We start from the raw sequence: 22,471 nt of genomic DNA on the forward strand, positions 1-22,471 counted from the left end.
ACTATTTCACTACTGAGTCCCCATTTCATGATGATTCTTCGTTATAAAACTGAATGCCTGTGAGCCTATGTGTTGAAGTTTTTATCCCTATAACTAGATAAACTAGTTTGCTTTATGGAATTTAACACAAGCAGTCATCCAGCTCTGAAAAGAAAAGTTATTCTTCACTAACCCATTAACCAGAAATGTTGAAATATGTACAGTTAGGATAAGGTCAACAAAAAGTTCGTTCATTGAACAGGTTGAATTTGTCATTGGAACTGTTCTGAAGGTCATCTTAACCTTACATAGTTTTCACTAGGTCTAAATTATTAATCATTCAGAGGTCTCCAGAATCATTTATATCTATGGCATTTGCATGACTTTGAAATTTTGACAGCCTCTTAAGATGTAACAGAGCTTCAAACCAACTTTTAAACCTCCACTTCATAATATTCCTCTCAAATAACAAACTGATCATGAATTTTAAGATGCAATGCACAACATATAAAAAAATCTGACTTTCATCAAAGATACAGAGAATTAAACTAAAGAACTTTAAAGCATGACTTTACTTTTGTGTGGTTTCTTTAGTCTCTCAACTCATTTCTGATATTTTTGTATCAATGCTACCTCCCCCTGACAAAATAAGCATTCCAGCAGTCAAAATGCCTCCCTTACTGGTGCCTGCTAGAATAAAGCACATAGAAATCAGGAGATAACATTATTGAGTTTATTGTTTTCCATGACCAGAAAATATACATCTTGTACTGTTGACAATTTAAGTGAATAATCCTAATAATAAAATGAGTGCTGCCAGGACCCTAAACTATGGAATAATAAATTAGCAAGTTGAATGTACACCTGAATGTTGAGTCAAACCGTGTGTATTCTAGTGATGCTTTCTAGCAACTGTTGCACAGCAAAGCAAAAGCTGTTGGCTAGATAGTGCCATAGAGTAATGCAGCATGGAAACAGACTCTTCAGCCCAATCTGACCATCTTCACCTTTACTTTATTCTACCGTTATGTTTGTCTTGTTCTTGCAGTTATATGGTCCTTATGATTAACTACTAACTCCTAAAATATGCCCACAAATCAAGTTAAATCTCAGCTTATTGGTATTTAGGCAATCTTATTCCTTCACTGATTTGGTGTTTCTCCTGTGTCTGCTCTGAAAAAAATATGCCTAATTGAATTTCCTCATCAGAAACCTGGTTTCCATCCATATACATAGGATCAGAGGTAGGCCATTCAGCCCATTAATCTGTTCCACCATTCAATGACATTATGATGATTTCATAATTCTCAACTCCACTGTATTTCAGATCATCCTCACAAATGGTTTCTGATGGCTAAGCTACTGTCAAAACATGGAGTCCAAGTATTGTTTATTCACATACCATCATGCTAATATAGAGCTTTTCACACCCATTCCCTGGATTTTTAGCTTTGGAATCAAAGAGTCTGTAAATTGTAACATGAGATTTTGTTTTAACAAATTGGAGAGGGAAACCATGAACCATAGAAAGGTTTTGTCAAACATTGTCCAAATTAGGAGACTGACTTGCAGGGGCTTATGGTTCCACATGTATTAGCAGAAAAGAAAGTGTCACCTGACCTTTCAACTCCATTTGTGTCAATGGAAAGTCTCCATTTTGTCCATTTCATTGCCATATTACGTGACAATGGCATGCCAGCTCATAAGGAAATCTGTTGTTCCTTTAGACTTGATCTCAGCTCAGAAAACAGTACGTTCATACATTCCAAAATGAACTTATACTTTTCAAATGACTGGTGCCTATAACAATTAGCAGTTTTGGAGGATGGAATCTGGTTGTTTCACTTGAGTTTTGTTAATACAGAAAAAAAAGGCTTCTAAATCAAGTACAATAGGTTAATATGGCATTGCAATAATGCTTTTAATGATACCTCTGTGATGTCCATTTTTCCATACTTCACAGTCTAAAGCCATTATTTTTGATTCAAGAATGCAGAATGCCTTAAAGTATTCATTTTAAGTTATCAACAAGTAAGCAGTACAATATAATAGATGATACACTGGCTGATCAAATGCAATGGTAAATTATTAAGTTTAGCTGTCACCCTTTTTGTGTTTCATTGTTATATAGCTCATACATTTGTAGTTTTAAGTGTTTCAGTTACAAAAGGCATCTTTGCATTAGTCATTAAGTAATTTAACTTAGGCCACAAAGAAAATTATATTTCCCAGCTTATTATAAGCAAGCTATAAGTTCTTTCCGGAACATTTTCCATTAACACAAAATGCATTCCATTGCTTGACTTAAAAAATATACTTTTACTTTGTTTTAAAGACATTAATGGCATTTCTATGGCATTGTTCTACAACTTGCAATTATGCATCTGGCTTATTAGAAGATGGATATTTACAGGTTCTTTTTGGTTGAATAAGTAAATACAGAGGGAGGTATTGTGCGTCAAACAGCCCGTTTAATGCATTAGATTACATTTTACAGAAGTAGCAAAATCGGATTGTGTCACCTATGGCTTGGGTGAGTCTGCCCTGACAGGTGAGGAAAGTAATTTGGCAAGCCCAGCCTTTCCTCCTACTTTAATGGATTTCTTGTGCATGACAAATGTCAGCAGGGGGTCTGGCTAACAGCATCGTTCCATGAGGATGGAAAATTGGAAGTAAGCAGAACTTGACTTGACTCAAGATGAAATGTAGAAAATAAGAGCAGGTGGAAGTCATTACACTCATCAAGTCCACGTTGCTATTCAGCTAGATCATGGCTGGTCTATACCTTTGGCATATGTAGAGATCAATTGATCCCTTTCTTGAATCTTCTCTGTTGAACTTGCAAGTTTTGTTTCAGCTAATCTTTTCCTTCCAAGGGGAAAACAGGAAGCAGTAACAGATATGTGAAGAATCCCATTATAAAAGCATTTTAAATACATGGGACAAACACATACATATGCCACTTTGGATACATCTGTGGCTCTTGCTGGTCCATGTTACATGGACCTGTTTTGGAGTGGGATGGATTTCACCATCTGTAAAGGTTGGAAAAGGTGTTGATGTCAGTTCAAGTATGTGCATTTGTATGTTCAAGGCTCATACAGTGAATCCTGGTTTCCAGTTGTTTTGGACATTTTACCATTGGACCAAGGCCTCACTCCACCAAGCCCATGTAGTAGCTGGTGTGCTTTGTCCACCCTACATTAAAGGACTTCACATACTGACATCAGGATCCTCACGGAAAACCCCTCAGCAACAGAGCAAAGTGGTGTACTAGTTTCACTGTCCATGGTCTCAGACATTTTCACTTTCGCATTGCTACCTTAAGTGAGATCTAGTGGGTAGAGCAAGGCATGCTCAATGAATGAGATGGTGGTCCCACCATCTTCTGACAAGATAAGAAGAAGAAAAGCCACCTCCATGGAATTTGCTTCACCATTAAAAATGAACCGATGAACTTCCGTCTCTGGAAGTTAAGAGAGAAGAAAGAAGGATGGTAAGTGGAACCCACATAGATGTAAAGGTAAGAGCAGGGGTTGTTGGGGAATAACCAGCCAGGCATAACTCTATTGTGACCATGTGCCTCTTGGATCCACCTGATCTGGGCCATTATTTCTCTTCAAATTGGCAGAAAGATGTTCTTTAGCTCCATGCAAAGCCTTCATTGGAGGAACCATTTGTTTCTAATTAAACTCTGCAATTTCCATTTATTCCTATTCATTTAGAGTCATACAGTCATAGAGATGTACAGCATGGAAACAGACCCTTCGGTCCAACCTGTCCATGCTGACCAGATATCCCAACCCAATCTAATCCCACCTGCCAGCACCCGGCCCATATCCCTCCAAATCCTTCCTATTCATATACCCATCCAAATGCCTTTTAAATGTTGCAATTGTACCAGTCTCCACCACTTCCTCTGGCAACTCATTCCATTCATGTACCACCCAGTGCATGAAAAGGTTGCCCCTTGAGTCTCTTTTATATCTTTGCCCTCTCACCCTAGACCTGTACCCTCTAGTTCTGGACTCCCCAATCCCAGGGAAAAAGACTTTATCTGTTTATCCTATCCATGCCCCTCATAATTTTGTAAACCTCTATAAGGTCACCCCTCAACCTCCGACACTCCAGGGAAGACCGCTCCAGCCTGTTCAGCCTCTCCCTGTAGCTCAAATCCTCCAACCCTGGCAACATCCTTGTCAATCTTTTCTGAACCCTTTCAAGTTTCACAACATCTTTCCGATAGGAAGGAGACCAGAATTGCTAACCAGTCTCCCATGATGGGTTCTTTGCTCAGTGTTTTCCCTTGAACTCTCCTCAAATTGTAATGCTTTCCACTTCAAGTGGAAAATGTAATGCAAGCAGTTGTGAAGTTCTCAGGTTGTGATTTATATCGGCTGCTATTGTCTCATCAAAGAAAAACATTACATAAACAGAACATTGAGATATGAAACAAATTTTCAAGGATGGAAGACATTTGGAGACAACAATGCAAGTCACTGTAGTAAGTGCATGGCTCTATGTTGCTAAGCAAGTCAAGTGAGCAACTAAAGAAGCAAATTGTCAGAGTGGGGACAGAACAACACACACTCTTCTTTCACAGTTCCCAGATCAAAAAAGCCTGGAGTCATTTTTTCAAAATTGGGCAATTTTCCAATGAGACATCTTCCACCTGTGTTTACTTACTTATCATGACCAAGAACAATAGAAAACAAAACATCTAAAAGTTAGAAATTGGTACCCCCAGACAGCTAAACACACAATAAGTATACATACCTCCCTATGTGTGTGCATTCTAATGAGTCAAGCATATCACTGCTGGTGGCAGTTTTGGTTATCCACGTATCCAACATGTACATCTTACTAAACACTACTCATAGGCCCTGCAAAAAATGTGCCTTATGGCATCTCTGTACCGAATGTGTAGACTAGAAAACAAGGTGCATCCATGATCACTCTTTGGTTTTGTTTTTGACCATTAGTTCAAACATGCACACTATACATTCTCCTAAAGTCTTTGCAAGATTGTCAGCAAAGTCTTAAAGTATATCATGAAGCCTTTGCTTGAGTCCAAATATTGGCCCAAAAGTAAAAGTCAAATATGGGTTTAATTATACTGACACTCTTAATACCACAAAACACTTTTCCCTTTTTTCAGTTCCATTGGAGCAGGGAGACTCCATCTGTTTGCAACATCCATCCACACGGCTTTGAACTCTATATTGCACATCACCACTGGAGGGTTGCCAAAGCAATTCTTCTGATAGTGAAATAAAGAAACTGGGAGCAGTAGTAGTTGATACGGCCTTTCAATCCTGCTCTGCCATTCACTATGATCATGGCTGATCCACTATATCAAACTCGCACGTTCTCTCCACAATGTGAAGGAGCCGGTTTTGGACTGGGGTGGTCAAAGTTAAAAATCACACAACCCCAGGTTTATTTGGAAGCACTAGCTTTCAGAGCACTGCTTCTTCATCAGGGTAGCTGTGGAGCAGAACCATAAGACGCAGAATTTATAGCAAAAGATTACAGTATCATGCAGCTGAAATTATATATTGCACAAACCTAGATCGCTGTTAAGTCTTTTATCTTTTAGAATGGGTTGCAGGTTTTGGTTCATTAGTATGCCTCCACTTCTCACCTTTAAACAACCACCAAACAGACCATTGTTCACAGCAAACTGCCCAGCTTTCAGGACAGCATCGACCAGAGCACTGCACAACCCTGTCATGGCAACCACTGCAAGACATGTCAGAGTCTCAACACGGATGCTACCATTACACATGTGGACACTTCCCACCATGTGTATGGCAGGTACTCATGTGATTCAGCCAATGTTGTCGACCTCATACGCTCAGGCAAGGATGTCCCGAGTCATTGTACATTGGCGAGACCAGGCAGATGCTATGACGATGGATGAATGGACACTGTACAACAATCACCAAACAGGGATGTTCCCTTCCATTTGGGGAACACTTCAGCAGTCAGGGACATTTGACCACAGATCTTCAGATGACCATCCTCCAAGGTGGACTTCAGGATACGCAACAACGCAGAGTGGCCGAGTGGAATGCAATGCTTGGAAATGTGGTGGAGGCAGATTCAAGAGGGCATTGGATGATAATTTGGACAGTAGAAGTGTGCAATGATAGAGGAAAAGTGCAGGAGATTGGCACTAGGTAATAGAACTGGTACAGGCATGATAGGTCGAATGGTCCTACCTGCACCATAACAATTCTGTGATTCACATATAGTGTGCTGCCTTGTAGCTGCTGGCACAGGCTGTAGGTGTGGTATGATGTAGGTGTGGCATTGTTGGCCAAACATTAACAAGACCACTGCTGTGATTGTTCAGTGTTGCCTACCATGACAAGGTGTCTGTCTTTCCTTCTGCACTAAAAAGCAATGCAAGCCACCGAAGCTGTAATTGACCAAAGTTGACCCTATGCACCAACAAAGAAGTGTGAGCACTAAAGAGGAAGGCAGCCAGTGTGTCAGTGCTGAAGGCTGGGAATGTGCACTAAGAAAGCAATGTGAGGTATACACAGGCTGGCAACATCCACATAAGTGCAAAGTGAGTGAGCACTAAAAAAGCAGGTTCAGCGCCCCTGGATGCCTTCTGTGCAGGTGCATGCAATACATCTATGTTCCTATGCACAAAGTGGCATGGCAGAACCATGCAAGTATCAGGTGTCCCTAAACTCCAAAATAAAGTGCTGAAGGACTGACTTGGTTCTGAGTTGGACTCAGAGCAGGCATGATGATTTACTGATGCTAACTTGTCTTCTGTAAGATCAAAGGAGATGATGTCCGTGGAAGGACATATTTGTGAAGAAACAGTTGGATGATGGCAGGGCATGCATTCTGTTGAGCTGCAGATACCTGCTCTAATTTATATGCCGAGAATTTGTACCACCCAGTTTCACCGGCAAGAGGAGGAGAATTAGGAAATCATGCATAAATAACATGAGTTGGGCTTTTACTGAGTTGCTTAAAATTATGGGACATAAGGTGGTCATCACTCAATGCTGCGATTCTGAAGTTGACATTTAAGGTTTGAGGGGAAAATCCTCAAAAACTAATTTTGATGTCAAAATTCTAATTATTTTTCATTCTCTCCATATCTTCCCAACATTCTTGCCATTGCTTACACTACATCAAATAAAGGAAAATTTATTACATTTTTTTTGACCATGATAAGACTCAGCAAGTTATGTGAATATCTGAAAGTTTGACTTATCAGAATTAATATCATAAAGTCAGGAAGATGAGCAGTTATTTAATTTGCTTCACAATTAAATGTATATTTCTTGCAAAATTGATGTTCAAGTGGACCAACTCAATAATCTGATGTAATGGTAGTGATGGAATACTTTATCATGTGGCTAGGAATTTTGTCAACTGACTGGAATTTACAAAGTCAGAAGTCATATGACACTAGGTTAGGGTCCAACAGGTTTATTTGAAATCACAAGCTTTCAGAGTGTCATTAGACCAAGGAGCAGCACTCTGAAAGCTCATGATTTCAAATAAACCTGTTGGTCTATAACCTGGTGCCATGTGATTTCTGACTTTGTGCACCCATAGTCCAACACCAATATCTCCACATCATGGAACATATGAAGTTAGTTCTAATTGTAACTCATGTTTGAAACTCAAGTTATTTTACATATAAATAATTCCTACCGAACCCTAGTGATTAAGATTAATACATCTTTGTACGTGAATGTAGAATAAAGCTAAATATCCCAAACAGTTTCATTGAATAAAATGGTAACATTAATGTGTTTTGTTTCAATTCTTAAGACTTAATAACTGTTTATACCAGCAGTCTTCGAGAACTAGTTTCATTTTTCTTAACCCTATTTGATCTTGACCTTTCAAAAAAAAACTATGATGCCATTCCATGTTTTTAGCTTCTGTGTTAACATAGTAGGTCCGTGGTCCCTCAGCACTATTGGATTGCTAACCTCAGTTCTGAATTCAAATATTTGTGTGAGAATCAGAATTCCAAATAGACAAGTCACTCCAGGCTATTGTAGAGTCATGGAGTCATACACATGGAAAAAGACCCTTCAGTCCATCTAGTCCCTGTGGACCATATTCCCAAACTGAACTAGTCCTGCCTACATTTGGCCCATATCCCAACAAACCTTTCCTATTCATGTATTTATCTAAATGTCTCTTAAACGTTGTAACTGTATCTGCATCTACCACTTCCTCTGGCAGTTCATTCCACACACTAACCACTCTCTGAAAAAAGTTCCCCCATGTCCATTTTAAATCTTTCTCCTCACATTTTAAAAATATGTCCTTTAGTTTTGAATAGGAAAGATTTAGAGGGATACGGGTCAAATGCAGGTAGGTGGGATTAGTTTAGTTTGGGAACATGGTCAGTGGGGGGTACGTTTTTGTACAGTAAAAGAATCATAGGCTACTAAAGACAGAATTTGTTTTGTGTTTTTTGGGTAGTGATGCAGAGTTTTTTTTTATCGAACTTACTTGTATTGCTTACTTTGTTAATCAGTTTGCAAATCTTATTCACAGTCCACCTGTTGAATTGCGCCTACCCCTCTGGCTAGACATGGTAGTTGAGATTGTTTTGGAGACTGTTCCATTTGATACAACTGAATGCCTTACTTGCTGTTTCAAAGGTTGCTAAAAGACTGTAGTCACTAAAATCTGGGCCAGTCCAGATAAGGATGGCAGATTTCCCTGTTTAAAGGGCATCAATGAACCACATAGGTTTCAATAAATAACTTCAATTCTTCATTTATTAAATAATTATTAAATAATTTTCCACCGCTGTGAAATTTGAATGCAGGTTCCCAGGACATTATAAACTTGGTTCTCTAGATTACCAGTCATGACATCAATACTACATGACCTTCTTCCCAATATTGCATCAGTTTATTAAATTCAGATAGGCGTCGAGACTTTCAATATCAGCCCTTTATTTCAATTTTATCGTACTACTAAATATTGATGTTAAGCACATGCTGTTTAATTTTAATTTCATATTATTATTTTCACTAAAATTGTCAAACATTAGAAAATACAATTCCTCATGTCGAACAGTTGAACCATCATAAGTTCAGAATCTCCCTAACTTCAAGATAGCAGATAGATTACAACACCATAGAGATGGAAGCGGAGACAACTTTGAGGAAATCCTTAAGTGCAGTTTCTAAGTGCCACTACATTTTAAGTACTGCATATTTTGTGTATGCCACCTGGTTATTTTATAAGTTACTGGATACTCTTTCTATGAAGCTTAAGGTTGACAGAATCAATCCGAGGGTATCATTTCAGAAGATTAAATATTTAATGACATTGTGATACAAACCTTTGAAAGTCTCAAGGTTGCAATGGGGATATAGCAGCAGGTGTGGTAAACGGAAGCACTAATGGATTGAAATTCAACTCTACTTAACTGCATTGCCTTTTCATATAGCAAGACTCTCAGTTTACCTTAAGGCCTTTAACATGATTACAATATGTAAGTATCTTACATTGAAGTACAAAGTGCCAGAACCTAAAATAGTACTTCTTTCAGCATCATACATATCCACAGTCCTCACAAATTAACCAAGTTATGAAAGTTAACTAACTTTTATGGAAAATAATCACTGACATCAAATAGCAGGACTAGACAGTTTCCATGTTGTTATTTCTATTAAATTCAATGCAAGAAAATACAATATTCTAGAGGTATCCCTGTGGCCAGTTTTAGTGGAAGAAAAAAAATCTTCCAGTACCTTACTGCCCTTTTACAGATCAAACAGAAATTCCAATAGCATTCAGGCCATAATTTTTTCCCCAATAATCTGATGTGCCATTAAATATGAGCACAGAAAAATGCAATAAATTGATGGCGTACTTAGAACTCACAGCTGAAGATATATGCTCGACGCTCACTATATTGCTGGGAATGTGAAACAGGCATTCTAATACAGTTCAACAATCGTGGCTCTGGAGAATTATGTTCTAGCTTTGTATTGAACTGCAGTTAAGTCCTGGGCAGAAGGATGAATGGGGATGGGAGAGCAACCACAGATTGGCAGTGGGCTACAGTCACCAAGCCAAAAGGAACGCTCTTACTTTTAAAAAAAAATAAAGAACTGCAGATGCTGGAAATCAGAAACAAAAAGAGAATTGCTGGAAAAACTCAGCAAGTCTGGCAGCACATGTGGAGAGAAAATAGCGTTAATGTTTAAGGTCCAGCGAACCTGCTCTAGAACTCTTGCTTCTTTACTCCTTGTTAACTCAAATGAAACTGAGTTTTATGTATCTTTTAATGATCACAGTTGATTAGACCCAGACAAGCTCAATGGAGCACTCAATATACATTTGGCACTGTGGGTACTAATTCAAGCATTCAGCCAATCATTCATATATTCAAAGGGTTCAAGCCCTTCTACAAGGGCATCCCAAGCATTTTTGGGGAGATCAGTCGTGTCCATATATTGGTCCTTAAATTATTATTTTGACAATATCAGGGTACTCCCCACAATGGTAGGTAGAGATGATGTCGATCACTGTACTAGAACATTATAGCGCAGTACAGGCCCTTCGACTCTCAGTGTTGCGCACTCCTGTGTTACCAATCTGAAGCCCATCTAACCTACACTATTCCATTCTCGTCCATATGCCTATCCAATGACCATTTAAATACCCTTAATGTTAGAGAGTCTACTACTGTTGCAAGCAGTACATTCCATGCTCCTACTTATTCTCTGAGTATAGAAACTTCCTCTGACAGCTGACCTATATCTATCACCCCTCAATTTAAAGATATGTCCCCTTGTGCTAGCCATCACTATTCGAGGAAAAAAGCTCTCACTGTCAAACCTATCTAACCCTCTGATTACCTTATATGTCTCAAATAAGTTGCGTCTCAACCTTCTTCTCTCTTAAAGAAAACAGCCTCAAGTCCCTCAAACTTTCCTAGCAAGACCTTCCCTCCATACCAGGCAACATTCTTTGTGGGCGGCACGGTGGCACAGTGGTTAGCACTGCTGCCTCACAGCGCCGGAGATCCGGGTTCAATTCCCGACTCAGGTGACTGACTGTGTGGAGTTTGCACATTCTCCCCGTGTTTGCGTGGGTTTCCTCTGGGTGCTCCGGTTTCCTCCCACAGTCCAAAGATGTGCAGGTCAGGTGAATTGGCCATGCTCAATTGCCCGTAGTGTTAGGTAATGGGTAGATGTAGGGGTATGGGTGGTATACGCTTCGGCGGGGCAGTGTGGACTTGTTGGGCTGAAGGGCCTGTTTCCACACTGTAAGTAATCTAATCTAAAAATGTCCTCTGAACCCTTTCCAAAGCTTCCACATCTTTCCTGTAATGCGGTGACCAGAACTATACGGAATACTCCAAATGTGACCCCACCAGAGTTTTATACAGCTGCAACATGATCTGAACATGGTTCAGAAACTCAATCCCTCTACCAATAAAAGCTAACACAACCCTATCAACCTGGGTGGCAACTTTCAAGGATTTATGTACCTGTGCTAATGGTAAGATTCTTGGTAGTGTAAATGAGCAGCAAGATCTTGGTGCCCAGGTACATAAATCCTTGAAAGTTGCCACCCAGGTTTGATTAGTAATCTAATCAAACCTGGGTGGCAACTGTCAAGGATTTATGTTCCTGGACACCAAGACCTCGCTGCTCATTTACACTGCCAAGAATCTTACCATTAGCACAGAATTCTGTATCTCTGTTACTCCTTCCAAAGTGAATCATCTCACACTTGTCTGCATTGTCCGTATGCCACCTCTCAGCCCGGCTCTGCGGCTTATCTGTGTCCCTCTGTAACCTATAACGTTCTTCGTCAGTATCCACAACTGTACCGACCTTAGTGTCATCCGCAAATTTACGAACTCATCTTTTTTTTGCCCTCATCCAGGTCATTTATATAAATGACAAACAACAGTGGACCTAAAACATATCCTTGCGGTACCCCACTAGTAGCTGAACTCCAGGATGAACATTTACCATCAACCACCACCTGTTGTCTTCTTTCAGCTGGCCAATTTCTGATCCAAACCGATAAATCACCCTCAATCCCATGCCTCCGTATTTTGTGCAGTCGCCTACCATGGGAACCTTATCAAATGCCTTATTGAAATCCATATACACTACATCAACCACTTTACCGTCATCCAGCTGTTTGGTCACCTTCTCAAAGAACTCAATAAGGTTTGTGAGGCACAGCCTACCCTTCACAAAACTATGTTGACTATCCCTAGTCAACTTATTCCTCTCTTGATGATTATAAATCCTATCTCTCATAACCCTTTCCAACACTTCACCTACAACCGAAGTAAGGCTCACAGGTCTATAATTTCCAGGGTTGTTTCTACTTCCCTTCTTGAACAAGGGAACAACGTTTGCTATCCTCCAGTCTTCTGGCACTATTCCTGTAGACAATTACAACATAAAGATCAAAGCCAAAGGCTCGGTAATGTCCTTCCTGGCTTCCCAGAGAATCCTAGGATTAATCCCATCTGGCCCAGGGACTTATCTATTTTTATACTTGCCAGAATTGCTAGCACCTCCTCCTATGCACCTCAATCTCATCTAGTCTAGTAACCTGTATCTCAGTATTCTCCCTGACCACATTGTCTTTTCCTGTGTAAATACTGATGAAAAGTATTCATTTAGCACTTCTCTATCTCCTCTGACTCCATGCACAACTTCCCACTACTATGCTTGATTGGCCCTAATCTTACTCTAGTCATTCTTTTATTCTTGATATAGAGTTTCATGACATATGTTGAGTTCAGTACTTTTGTTCTCCTTTGAAAGGACTTTTGAAAAATGCTTCATGAATTAAGAAATACATTCAGTTGCTGATCTTTTCAGAGAATTGATTTATTTCATTACAGGAAAGCAAATTATAAATCTACGTGACCTACAATGTATTTGTACTACTGATTCAAAATTGCATCTCTTGAATCACTTTCTGTGGGTCAGTAGTTTGTACTGAGATTTCATTTCCCCTCCCATACCTTACTTCAGTTCCAACCTTCCAGCTCAACACCATCCTCATGACCCGTTCTACCCACCGATCTTCCTTCCCACCTATCCGCTCCACCCTCCTCTCTGACTTATCACCTTCATCCCCACCTCCATCCACCCGTTGTACTCTGGGCTACCTTCTTCCCAGCCCCACCCCCTCCTCCCATTTATCTCTCCACCCCGGAGGCTCCCTGCCTTCATTCCTAATGAAAGGCTTTTGGCCGAATCGTCGATTTTCCTGCTCCTCAGATGCTGCCTGACCTGCTGTGCTTTTCCAGCAGCACATTAATCTAGTTCGTATTGAGATGCCTATCCAAGGACTCCTGCCTTTTAGCAAGAAGGTCCACCAACTTAGGACAATCAGAGAGACAGAATAAAAATAGCCATACAAGTGTCACCCACATTCCAAGAACAAATATTGGAAAGAATCAATAATGGTCAATAAAAGAGAGGTTTAAACTCAACTTTATATCATATAGTAGAATGCATTTTGTTAATATGCGAGAGATGCAAGACATCTAATGTGAATTTTGTTATTATAGAATGAAGTACAAAATTTGTGGAAAGAAAATACAGAAATACTTTCTCAAGCAAAGGACTACGGTTATGATGTTATTGATACGTTTAGCATCACTATGGGACGCTATAAAGAATTTCTTCAGGGAAAGTGTGCATGTCATTTTCATGAGGTAACTAAACTTACATTTTTAAATAATGTTTCCCCTGAGGCTTTCTTGAAATCAATTTACTATACTAACATTTTAAGTGCATTTGATATGAAATTACAGACTGTAACATGCAACAAGTTTCATTTATTTGCCCTGTTTTGCACTTTGAAAAAAGTAATTTAGGAGTTGGTGGGCTGATTAGTGTACAAATCTCTTTTGGTAATTATGGTGTTCCATGGAAGCTGGACCTCTATTTATTTAACCACTAACACCTGAACTTCAGTTTTCCATAGTGCTTTCCACTTCCTAGAATCCTTTTGTGGGGTTCTTTTCCATCTCCTAGCACTCCAACAAATTGACTTTGGACATGGGATGACCACTTTCCTGGACACATGATTCAGCATCAAGAAAGCAGAGGAGAGGAGAGCAGCATGATCAGATCAAGAGAAGGAGCTGGCATCCCAGAGACCAGCAGACAATGTGTGTATAAACTGCAGTAGTATAGCTGTACATTTGACAGCTGTGTCTCTGCACAGATGCCAGTGGACAATTTCATTATGAAGATGTGTACTTCGATTCCATTACCATGGCAATTAAGAGGTGACAAAATGGAATATAAAAATCTTTTGGAAAGAGATCAAAGGATAATTAGTGAGGCAGAAAAGAGATATGATATTAAAATAATTCTAAAAATTAAAATAGCAAAATAAACAAAACAAGAGTTAAGAATTATATGGATCCACAAAGGGATGAACAATATAACCTCAAAGGAGATATTGCCAAAATGGCAAGGTTATAAATAGATGTTATTGCTTCCGTTTCAATGAAGAAATTACTAAAAAGGAAATGACAGTCTTATTACAAGAGGCAGAGTGCAACAGTTAAAAGTAAAAAAAATCTAGCTACCTGATTAGATATTTTAAATCCAACTAGAAGGCTTATTGCTATTAGGATAATATGTTCCAGATTTCATCAATTCAAATAAAAACTGCAGTACTTGGACTATAGAATTGAGAAAGTCTTCACGAGATATTGAATCTAAACTTGTCAAAAACAAATGTTCTTTTAAATATATAAATTAATATCTCTTCTCTCTATTTTAGGTAGATAAAGTTGAGTTTTCCCAAACAACAATTCAGAGGAAAATAAGGCACTCAACCTACTCCTTTGTGGGAAAGGGCACCGCAGGTCGAAGCAAACAGTCAGTGGTACAAGACGTTTTACCTGTTTTTAAATCACACTATCATGTCAATGGTCCAATAAACCTGGCTTATTCAGAAATTTTCCTCAGCAGAGTCTGTGTGAACAGATTGAATATTATGACCACTCAGCTATAAAAAATGGACAGTTTTAAGATTTGCTGCTTCCCAGGAGATCAGTGCAAATACCACACGGCATGTATTCCATTTCTTTCTTATTGGCTACGAATGTTACCATCAAAGACATGTGACATGTTTTCAGCCTTTATGAAATCAATATGTGCCCCTGCAAATTTGAGGTTTCGAATGGCAGATGGAAAGCCTGAAAATTGATGTAACCTCTTGTCTGGCCAGATGAATTGCATAACCAGCTGTAGCTGAAACAATTTTTTTTAACAGAAGATTAAGCTACACAAGAGACTTGAAGTCCTTAAGTAAACCACTTAATCCTTTTGGTGCAATATTCATTCACTTTCTGCACTACTATTGTGAAAACAGTTGTAATACTGTATTTCTGAATAAGTTTTATTTTTGTACGTATTGTTCACTTGGAACCACATTCCCCAGATATTGCTGAAGATATCAAATTATATATACCTCACATTTATTATATTTATATTGCTTTTATATTTTGCTTGTAAAAGTAGTTTGAAATAATAACCTGCATTCTCAATGTCTTAAAACCTTTTTACAAACAGAGATATTTTATGTTTACAAATTTTTGATATTTGGTATATCTACTTTTAATAATTTTTATATACATTCTTAATTTTTTCTATGGAAGTTGATAGTGCTTAAGCACCTGGTACTATGGGAGCCAAATGTTTTGTGATATAGGGATACACTACATTTGGAAAATAGGAATAAGACATATATCTTGTTCTTAAAAGGCAATTGTATTCACAATGTGGGTTGTCTTTTTATCGTGGATCTTTTTACATATCTGTAAAAATAACTTGTTACATGTTCTAAGAAATGAGTAAATCTCTCAGTCATTGCCCATGGATGAATTAAAGGATATGTTTTTTCCATAATAATTGGAGTATTTATGTCATTTACCATATAATATGAATGTTACCCTGTTACAGTGACTGAAAATTTCAGCTTCTATCATTGTTAACTGAGATTCTGGGATTATTTCTATATTTGTGCAATCAATTGTTAATCTAACTCAATTTATAATATGAGTTTACACCATGGGCCAGTAAAAAATGTATATTGTATTAAATAGCATTGGGTAAAGTAGCTTAGCTCCTTGTGGGGTCAATCCTGTACTTTGGTGCTAGTGGTGCCATTTTGTAGGACTGGCTATGGGCCCTGACTATAGTAGCGCTAATGATTTCTCTTGAAATCAGCAGAACGTGGTAAGGGAAGCTGAACTTTGGCAGTACTGCTGTGGAACTGCTGAGATCTGGGAGACTAGTAAATCCTCTGGTCCTGCAATTGTATGGAAGGGAAATCTGGGGTTTGGCAGAGCTGGGAATGAGGTTTGGCTTGAATGGTGGATTTTTGGTGTCAGTCACTCATGAAGGGAGGTTGAAGATATAGCCTACCCAGCACAATTTGTGACCTTGTAAAAGATCTGCACAAACAACTTATGCTTTTGCCTGGTTGTATCTCTCTGATGGTTGCTGTCTTTCAGCTGTGAAAAAATGTAAATACCCTTTATGTTTACCAAAATACAGGTAATAATTAGGATTTTTCTGTTTTCTATCAAAAATTGACTAATTTGATTTCTTTCCTGGTACTCAGATTTTGATGAGGAATAACACCAAAGGCTGGTTTTCTTACCCTCCCTCCGATACACCAGTGATAGACTGGAGCAACTGATCTATTCCAGGTCCATGATAAATGAAAATAAGAAGAAAATTTCATCATGAATGATCTGTGTCTTACATCTATTTAATTACTATATGACCAAACTCTTAGTGACCTTACCTAATAAAGATCTGTCAGTCTCAATTCAAAGTTCAAATGACGTAACCTCAACAGCTTTTGAGGGACAGAGTTGCAGATTTCCATTACCTTTTACTGACATCACCCCTGAATGGCGGAAGGAATTTGGTAGCCAAAACATCCTTCACAGATTTACAGATCCTACTGATCCTTTTTGCCTTTCCTCCAGGATCACAAGATATTCTTTAGTTGGTATAGATTTGAAGACAGGCTGTGGTGCTACATTGATACACACAAGATCAAACAAGTTCAATCCACCTACTCTCCTTTTGATTGTTCCTTGAAATGAAAATTTAGGTTTTGAACAATTTACAAAACATGGGAGACAATTAAAGACTCTATTGTTGTTTTAAAATTCAACTGTTCGTTGGAAAAAAATGAAATTTGGCTGAGACCATTGCAACAAACAGAAAGTGAGACTAACAGCATTAGATAGTATATTAAAGAATGGTGCAGCAAGATTGAAGGTTATTTGAGCCACACTCACCTTATCTTTCTCCACCCTTCTCTGCGTTAAAATTCTTCCAGCCGGTATTTGCCCATTTCACCAGTTTACGTCCTCCTGAAATCCATTATTACCTTTCTCATTGACTATTACTTTTCCAAGTTTAGTGGAATCTGCAAATTTTGATTTTAATTTATTCATTCATAGGATGTGGGCATTGCTGGCAAAAGTATCATTTATTACCCACCCCTGACTGCCCTTGACAAGGCACTCATCAGCCTGTGCTTCAGTCCATATCACAAAGGTTCTCGGAATCACAGAATTGCACCAGTACAAAAAAAGGATTTTCATCCCAGCTCTCTGAATGAGCATTATTACATAGTGCTATTCTCCAAACTTGTCGCTTTCACCCTGCATTCTGTTTCTATTCAAATAATTATCTCATGCCCAATTTAATGCTTCAGTTGTACCTCCTCCCACCTCCCCACCACCGCCACCACCCCCCCCCCACTCCCCCCACCACCACCCCCCCCCCACTCCCCCCACCCCCCCCCCCCACTCCCCCCACCACCCCCCCCCACTCCCCCCACCACCACCCCCCCCCACTCCCCCCACCACCCCCCCCCCACTCCCCCCACCACCGCCACCACCCCCCCCCCCACTCCCCCCACCACCCCCCCCCACTCCCCCCACCACCCCCCCCCCCCACTCCCCCCACCACCCCCCCCCCCCCCCCACTCCCCCCACCACCACCACCACCACATTTCAAGGCAGTACATTCCAGATTCTAACTACTCAAGAACATTAAACATTATTTCTCTCTCAAGGCTTGTACTTTTTTTGTAAATATTTTAAATACGTGTCCTTTTGTTCTTGATGCTTGAATGTGTATGGACGGTTTCTTCTTGTCTACTTTGTCAGGCTCCTCATGATTTTGAAAGCTTCTATCAAATATCTTCAGAGTGTTGTCTTCTCCAAAGAAAGCAGTGCCAACTTTTCCAATCTCTCACTCCTTGTAAACATCTTTGGCACTCTCCCCATTCTTCCTAAAGTCCTATTATACCGTGCTCAGACAGTTTTAGCTTACAGGAGTCACTTTTTCCTTCATCAGGCTTTGGTTCAGTTTCAGGCCTGAGCTTTGCTAGCATCACAATGGTTGCCTGGAGATTGAGGTCACCTGCTCACCCCAAAAGGAGAGAAAGGTCGTTGGATAAAGAATTATAAAGGTTCAGAGTTCAGCAGTTCTGTGAAAACCTACATTGAACATCTACAATCATGTTGTTTGATGGCACTGATGGCTCAGTCCATCATTTTATGAACAATTGGCAAAATTTATTTGTTTTAACTTTTAAAATCTACTCCGAACAGTTATGTCTCCAGCTCCCTGTGCCACATAGATCAGTTCAGGAACTGATTGTCTTCATTGAAGTACAGTGGTTCTCTATTCCGACAGTAAATCAAATTTAAAATCTGGTACATAACTCTCAGTCCCTCAGTGACTTCATCACATCTTAGAGTCATAGAGATGTACAGCACGGAAACAGAACCTTCGGTCCAACTTGTCCATGCCGACTAGACATCCCATCCCAATCTCGTCCCACCTGCCAGTACCCTGCTCATATCCCTCCAAACCCTTCCTTTTCATACACCTACCCAGATGCCTTTTAAATGTTGCAATCATACTAGCCTCTACCACTTCCTCTGGCAGCTCATTCCATACGTATACCACCCTCTACGTGAAAACGTTGCCCTTTAGGTGTCTTTTATATTTATTCCCTCTCAAACTAAAACTATGCCCTTAGATCTGGGAAAAGACTTTGTCTATTTATCCTATCCATGCCCCTCGTGATTTTATACACCTCTATAATGTCACCACTCAACCTCCAACACTCCAGGGAAAGCAGCCTATTCAACCTCTCCCTATAGCTCAAATCCTTCAACCCTGGCAACATACTTTCTGAACCCTTTCAAGTTTCACAACATCCTTCTGATAGGAAGGAGACCAGAATTGCACGCAATATTCCAAAAGTGGCCTAACCAATGTCATATAAAGCCGTAACATGACCTCCCAACTCCTATATTCAATGCTCTGACCAATAAAGGAAAGCATACCAAATGCCTTCTTCACTATCCTATCTACCTGCGACTCCATTTTCATGGAGCTATGAACCTGCACTCTAAGGTCTCTGTTCAGCAACACTCCCAAGGACCTTACCATTAAGTGTATAAGTCCTCTGCAACCTTTCAAATTTACCAGTGCTCTCTGATCCTCAGAGTTTGGACTTCTGTTGTCCCTCCCTCTATTTCAGGATCAGTCCAAGAAACTTCATATATTTCAATTCTATTCTCTGAAAACCACTCTTTAAGTTATGTTCTGTGTTTTATTATATCGTTAAAAGAAACCATTTATTTAAACAAGCCTTTAATCATTTTGTTCCTCACTTCCTCTGGAGCACATGATGAAAAGAATAAGAGATTTACACTTAAAAAGCAATTTTTATGACCACTGGATATGTCTAAGTGCTTCACAGCCAATTAAACATTTTTTGAAGTGCAGTCAACTGTAGCAATATAGGAAACAATTTAAGAATGCTTTTCTACATTGGTTCCTAGTTGTTCTGAGAGTATTAAGAATCAGCTGAACGCTGTGGGATTGATGACACATGTTGACCAGATTCCCTTGCCTTCGTTGAAGGATGTTAGTGAATGAGTTTAGTTTTACAACAATCAAGTAGCCTCTGTGCTCATTGTGCTTATGACAGTCTACTAATGATCAGATTATTGAACTGAATTTCATGACTTTCTATGGTATGATTTGAACTCATGACTTTTGAAGTGCTGTTCTAGTACTGTTCACATCAGTCTGGAACCTCTTTAGGAATGTAGTTTATATTACGACAAAACGATCCTAGTGCAGAATCACCACCCATAAAAATTCAGAAAAGCAATTGGTGAAAAGACAACAGATAGCAGCAGGGAGTCTAATTCTAAAAAATAAAGAAACAAAATGTGTTGCAGGTGGAAAAGACAGAGAAACGAGATATAATGGGAAAGAGCAGAGGATGATGGATTACAGCTTGTGCAGACAGACATAATATGAGCCAATGAGAAATTATGACAAAATAGGTAAATACATCAGAATAGACAATGAGTAGGAGAAATTCACATCCAAAGTTTATTTTGGAACATGATTTTGGTTTATATCAGGCTTTAACATAGTAAAATGTCCTCGGCCATTTCACAGTAGAATCAACTAAACTTTTAGATATTACTACACATCTCTGCAACAGGTGGAACTTGAAGCCAAACCTCCTGCTCAGAGAAAGGGCATTACCACTGCACCACAAGAACTCTTAGAACAAAAGTCTGGTCAGACAGTAGATTTTAGTAATGTCTTAAAGAAGGAAAAAGAGAAAAGTGGAGAGTTTTATGGAGTATTAAACTGCAGATAACCAGCTGTTGAAAGAAGAAGCCAGAGCCAGCATTGAGAGTACATTTATTCATAAATTTAAATATTCTAGATATATATTTACAATCTCACTTCTACTGCTTGTTACTTCAATTTTCACTTCGTGGTTAGTTATCCCTGTGCCAATTTCCAGGACAGGCATAGCCCCACCACACTTGATGGAACCCTTTACAACACAAAGGTATTGCTTCACCCTTCCCTCCTTGTCATGAACAAGCCAACAGAGGACTCCATCTTCCTCCCTAATTCTCTTCCAAAACCACAACAGTTTTCATGCCAGTTTGGATTCCCTCATCAGCTGGCGGTGGGTTGGTGAATGTTGGGCCGTTCGGTAATTATGCAGTCTGTTAATGACCAAGACAATTGATGAAGCTGTCTTAGGTTCCCTTTCAATATAGATAGCGCCTGACTCGACCTATCTGGAAATGGTTTGGATCTCACTCTCAAGTTCATCAGTGACACTCCTCAGTGAATGTCTGAGGAATTGTGATCAGAATGCTATCCTGATTTGGAGCATGGGCATGACATCAGCCACAGCATCCCTGCTGCTGGCATTAATGAATTCTGTCCTGTGGTCAATCTACTGACTAAGGACATTGGTATTTGCATTGATTTCCCTTGACCTGTACAGGAATAAAACTGGAATCAAAACTGAATGAGTTCAGCAACCCATTGGGCCTCTGTTGCTCCAGGCTTGGCAGACATTTGAAAACGGCTGAGTGGGTTGTTGTCTGTAAAATACTTCACACTCTGCACTGAGTAGAGTGTCTCTGACCTTCTGGGAAAAAGCCTATCATAAGCTGCATACTGGCATAATTCTCGATATACCTCATTTGGCTTGAGACTTTGACTAGTATAAGTGATAACTAGACAAAATATAGGACTGCAGATCCTGGAAAGCAGTGTCTAGATTAGAGTGGTGCTGGAAAAGCACAGCAGGTCAGGCAGCATCCGAGGAGCAGGAAAATCAATGTTTCGAGCAAAAGCCCTTCATCAGGACTGAAGGCAGGGAGCCTCCAGGGTAGATAGATAAATGGGAAGGGGGTTGGGGCTGGGGAGAAGATAGCAAAGAGTACAATAGGTGGGTGGGGGTGGGAATGAAGGTGATAGGTCAGAGAGGAGGGTGGGGGAAGGTAGCAAAGAGTACAATGGGCAGGTGGGGGTGGGGATGAAGGTGATAGGTCAGAGGGGACGGTGGAGCGGATAGGTGGGAAGGGAGATAGGCAGGTAGGATAGGTCATGGGGACGGTGCTGAGCTGGAAGGTTGGAACTGGGGTAAGGTGGGGAAGGCAAAATGACGAACCTGGTGAAGTCCACATTGATGCCCGGGAGTTGAAGTGTTCCGAGGCACAAGATGAGGTGTTCTTCCTCCAGATGTCGGCTGGTGAGGGAGTGGCGGTGGAAGAGGCCCAGGACCTGCGTGTTCTGGGCAGAGTGAGAGGGGGTGTTGAAATGTTGGGCCACAGGGTGGTGGGGTTGATTGGTGCGGGTGTCCTGAAGCACTCTGCAAGAAGGCATCCAGTCTTCCAATGCAGAGGAGTCCTCATCGGGAGCAACGGATACAATAAATGACATTGGTGGATGTGCAGGTGAAACTTTGATGGATATGGAAGGCTCCTTTGGGGCCTTGGATAGAGGTGAGGGAGGAGGTGTGGGCACAGGTTTTGCAATTTTTGCGGTGGCAGGGGAAGGTGTCAGGAGGGGCGGATGGGTTGTTGGAGGGTCGTGGA

The 22,471-nt window shown here is 40.0% G+C and overlaps 1 protein-coding gene across 3 annotated transcripts in view; it reads left to right on the forward strand.

The window, feature by feature from the left end:
- The window catches only part of cped1 (cadherin-like and PC-esterase domain containing 1), a 204,975-nt gene extending 189,064 nt beyond the window's left edge, over positions 1–15,911 (forward strand). For 2 of the 3 annotated variants that reach the window (XM_072551534.1, XM_072551536.1), the window contains 2 exons: positions 13,547–13,693; positions 14,776–15,910. In XM_072551534.1, coding sequence (XP_072407635.1) covers positions 13,547–13,693; positions 14,776–15,009 — 381 coding nt within the window. In that variant the 3' untranslated portion in view covers positions 15,010–15,910. Of the gene's footprint in view, positions 1–13,546; positions 13,694–14,775 lie in introns of all 3 variants that reach the window. The other variant, XM_072551535.1, reaches the window with a different exon arrangement.
- The last annotated feature ends 6,560 nt before the right edge of the window (positions 15,912–22,471 follow it).

Source organism: Chiloscyllium punctatum, chromosome 32, assembly GCF_047496795.1.
Source record: "Chiloscyllium punctatum isolate Juve2018m chromosome 32, sChiPun1.3, whole genome shotgun sequence".
Classification (NCBI taxonomy): domain Eukaryota; kingdom Metazoa; phylum Chordata; class Chondrichthyes; order Orectolobiformes; family Hemiscylliidae; genus Chiloscyllium; species Chiloscyllium punctatum.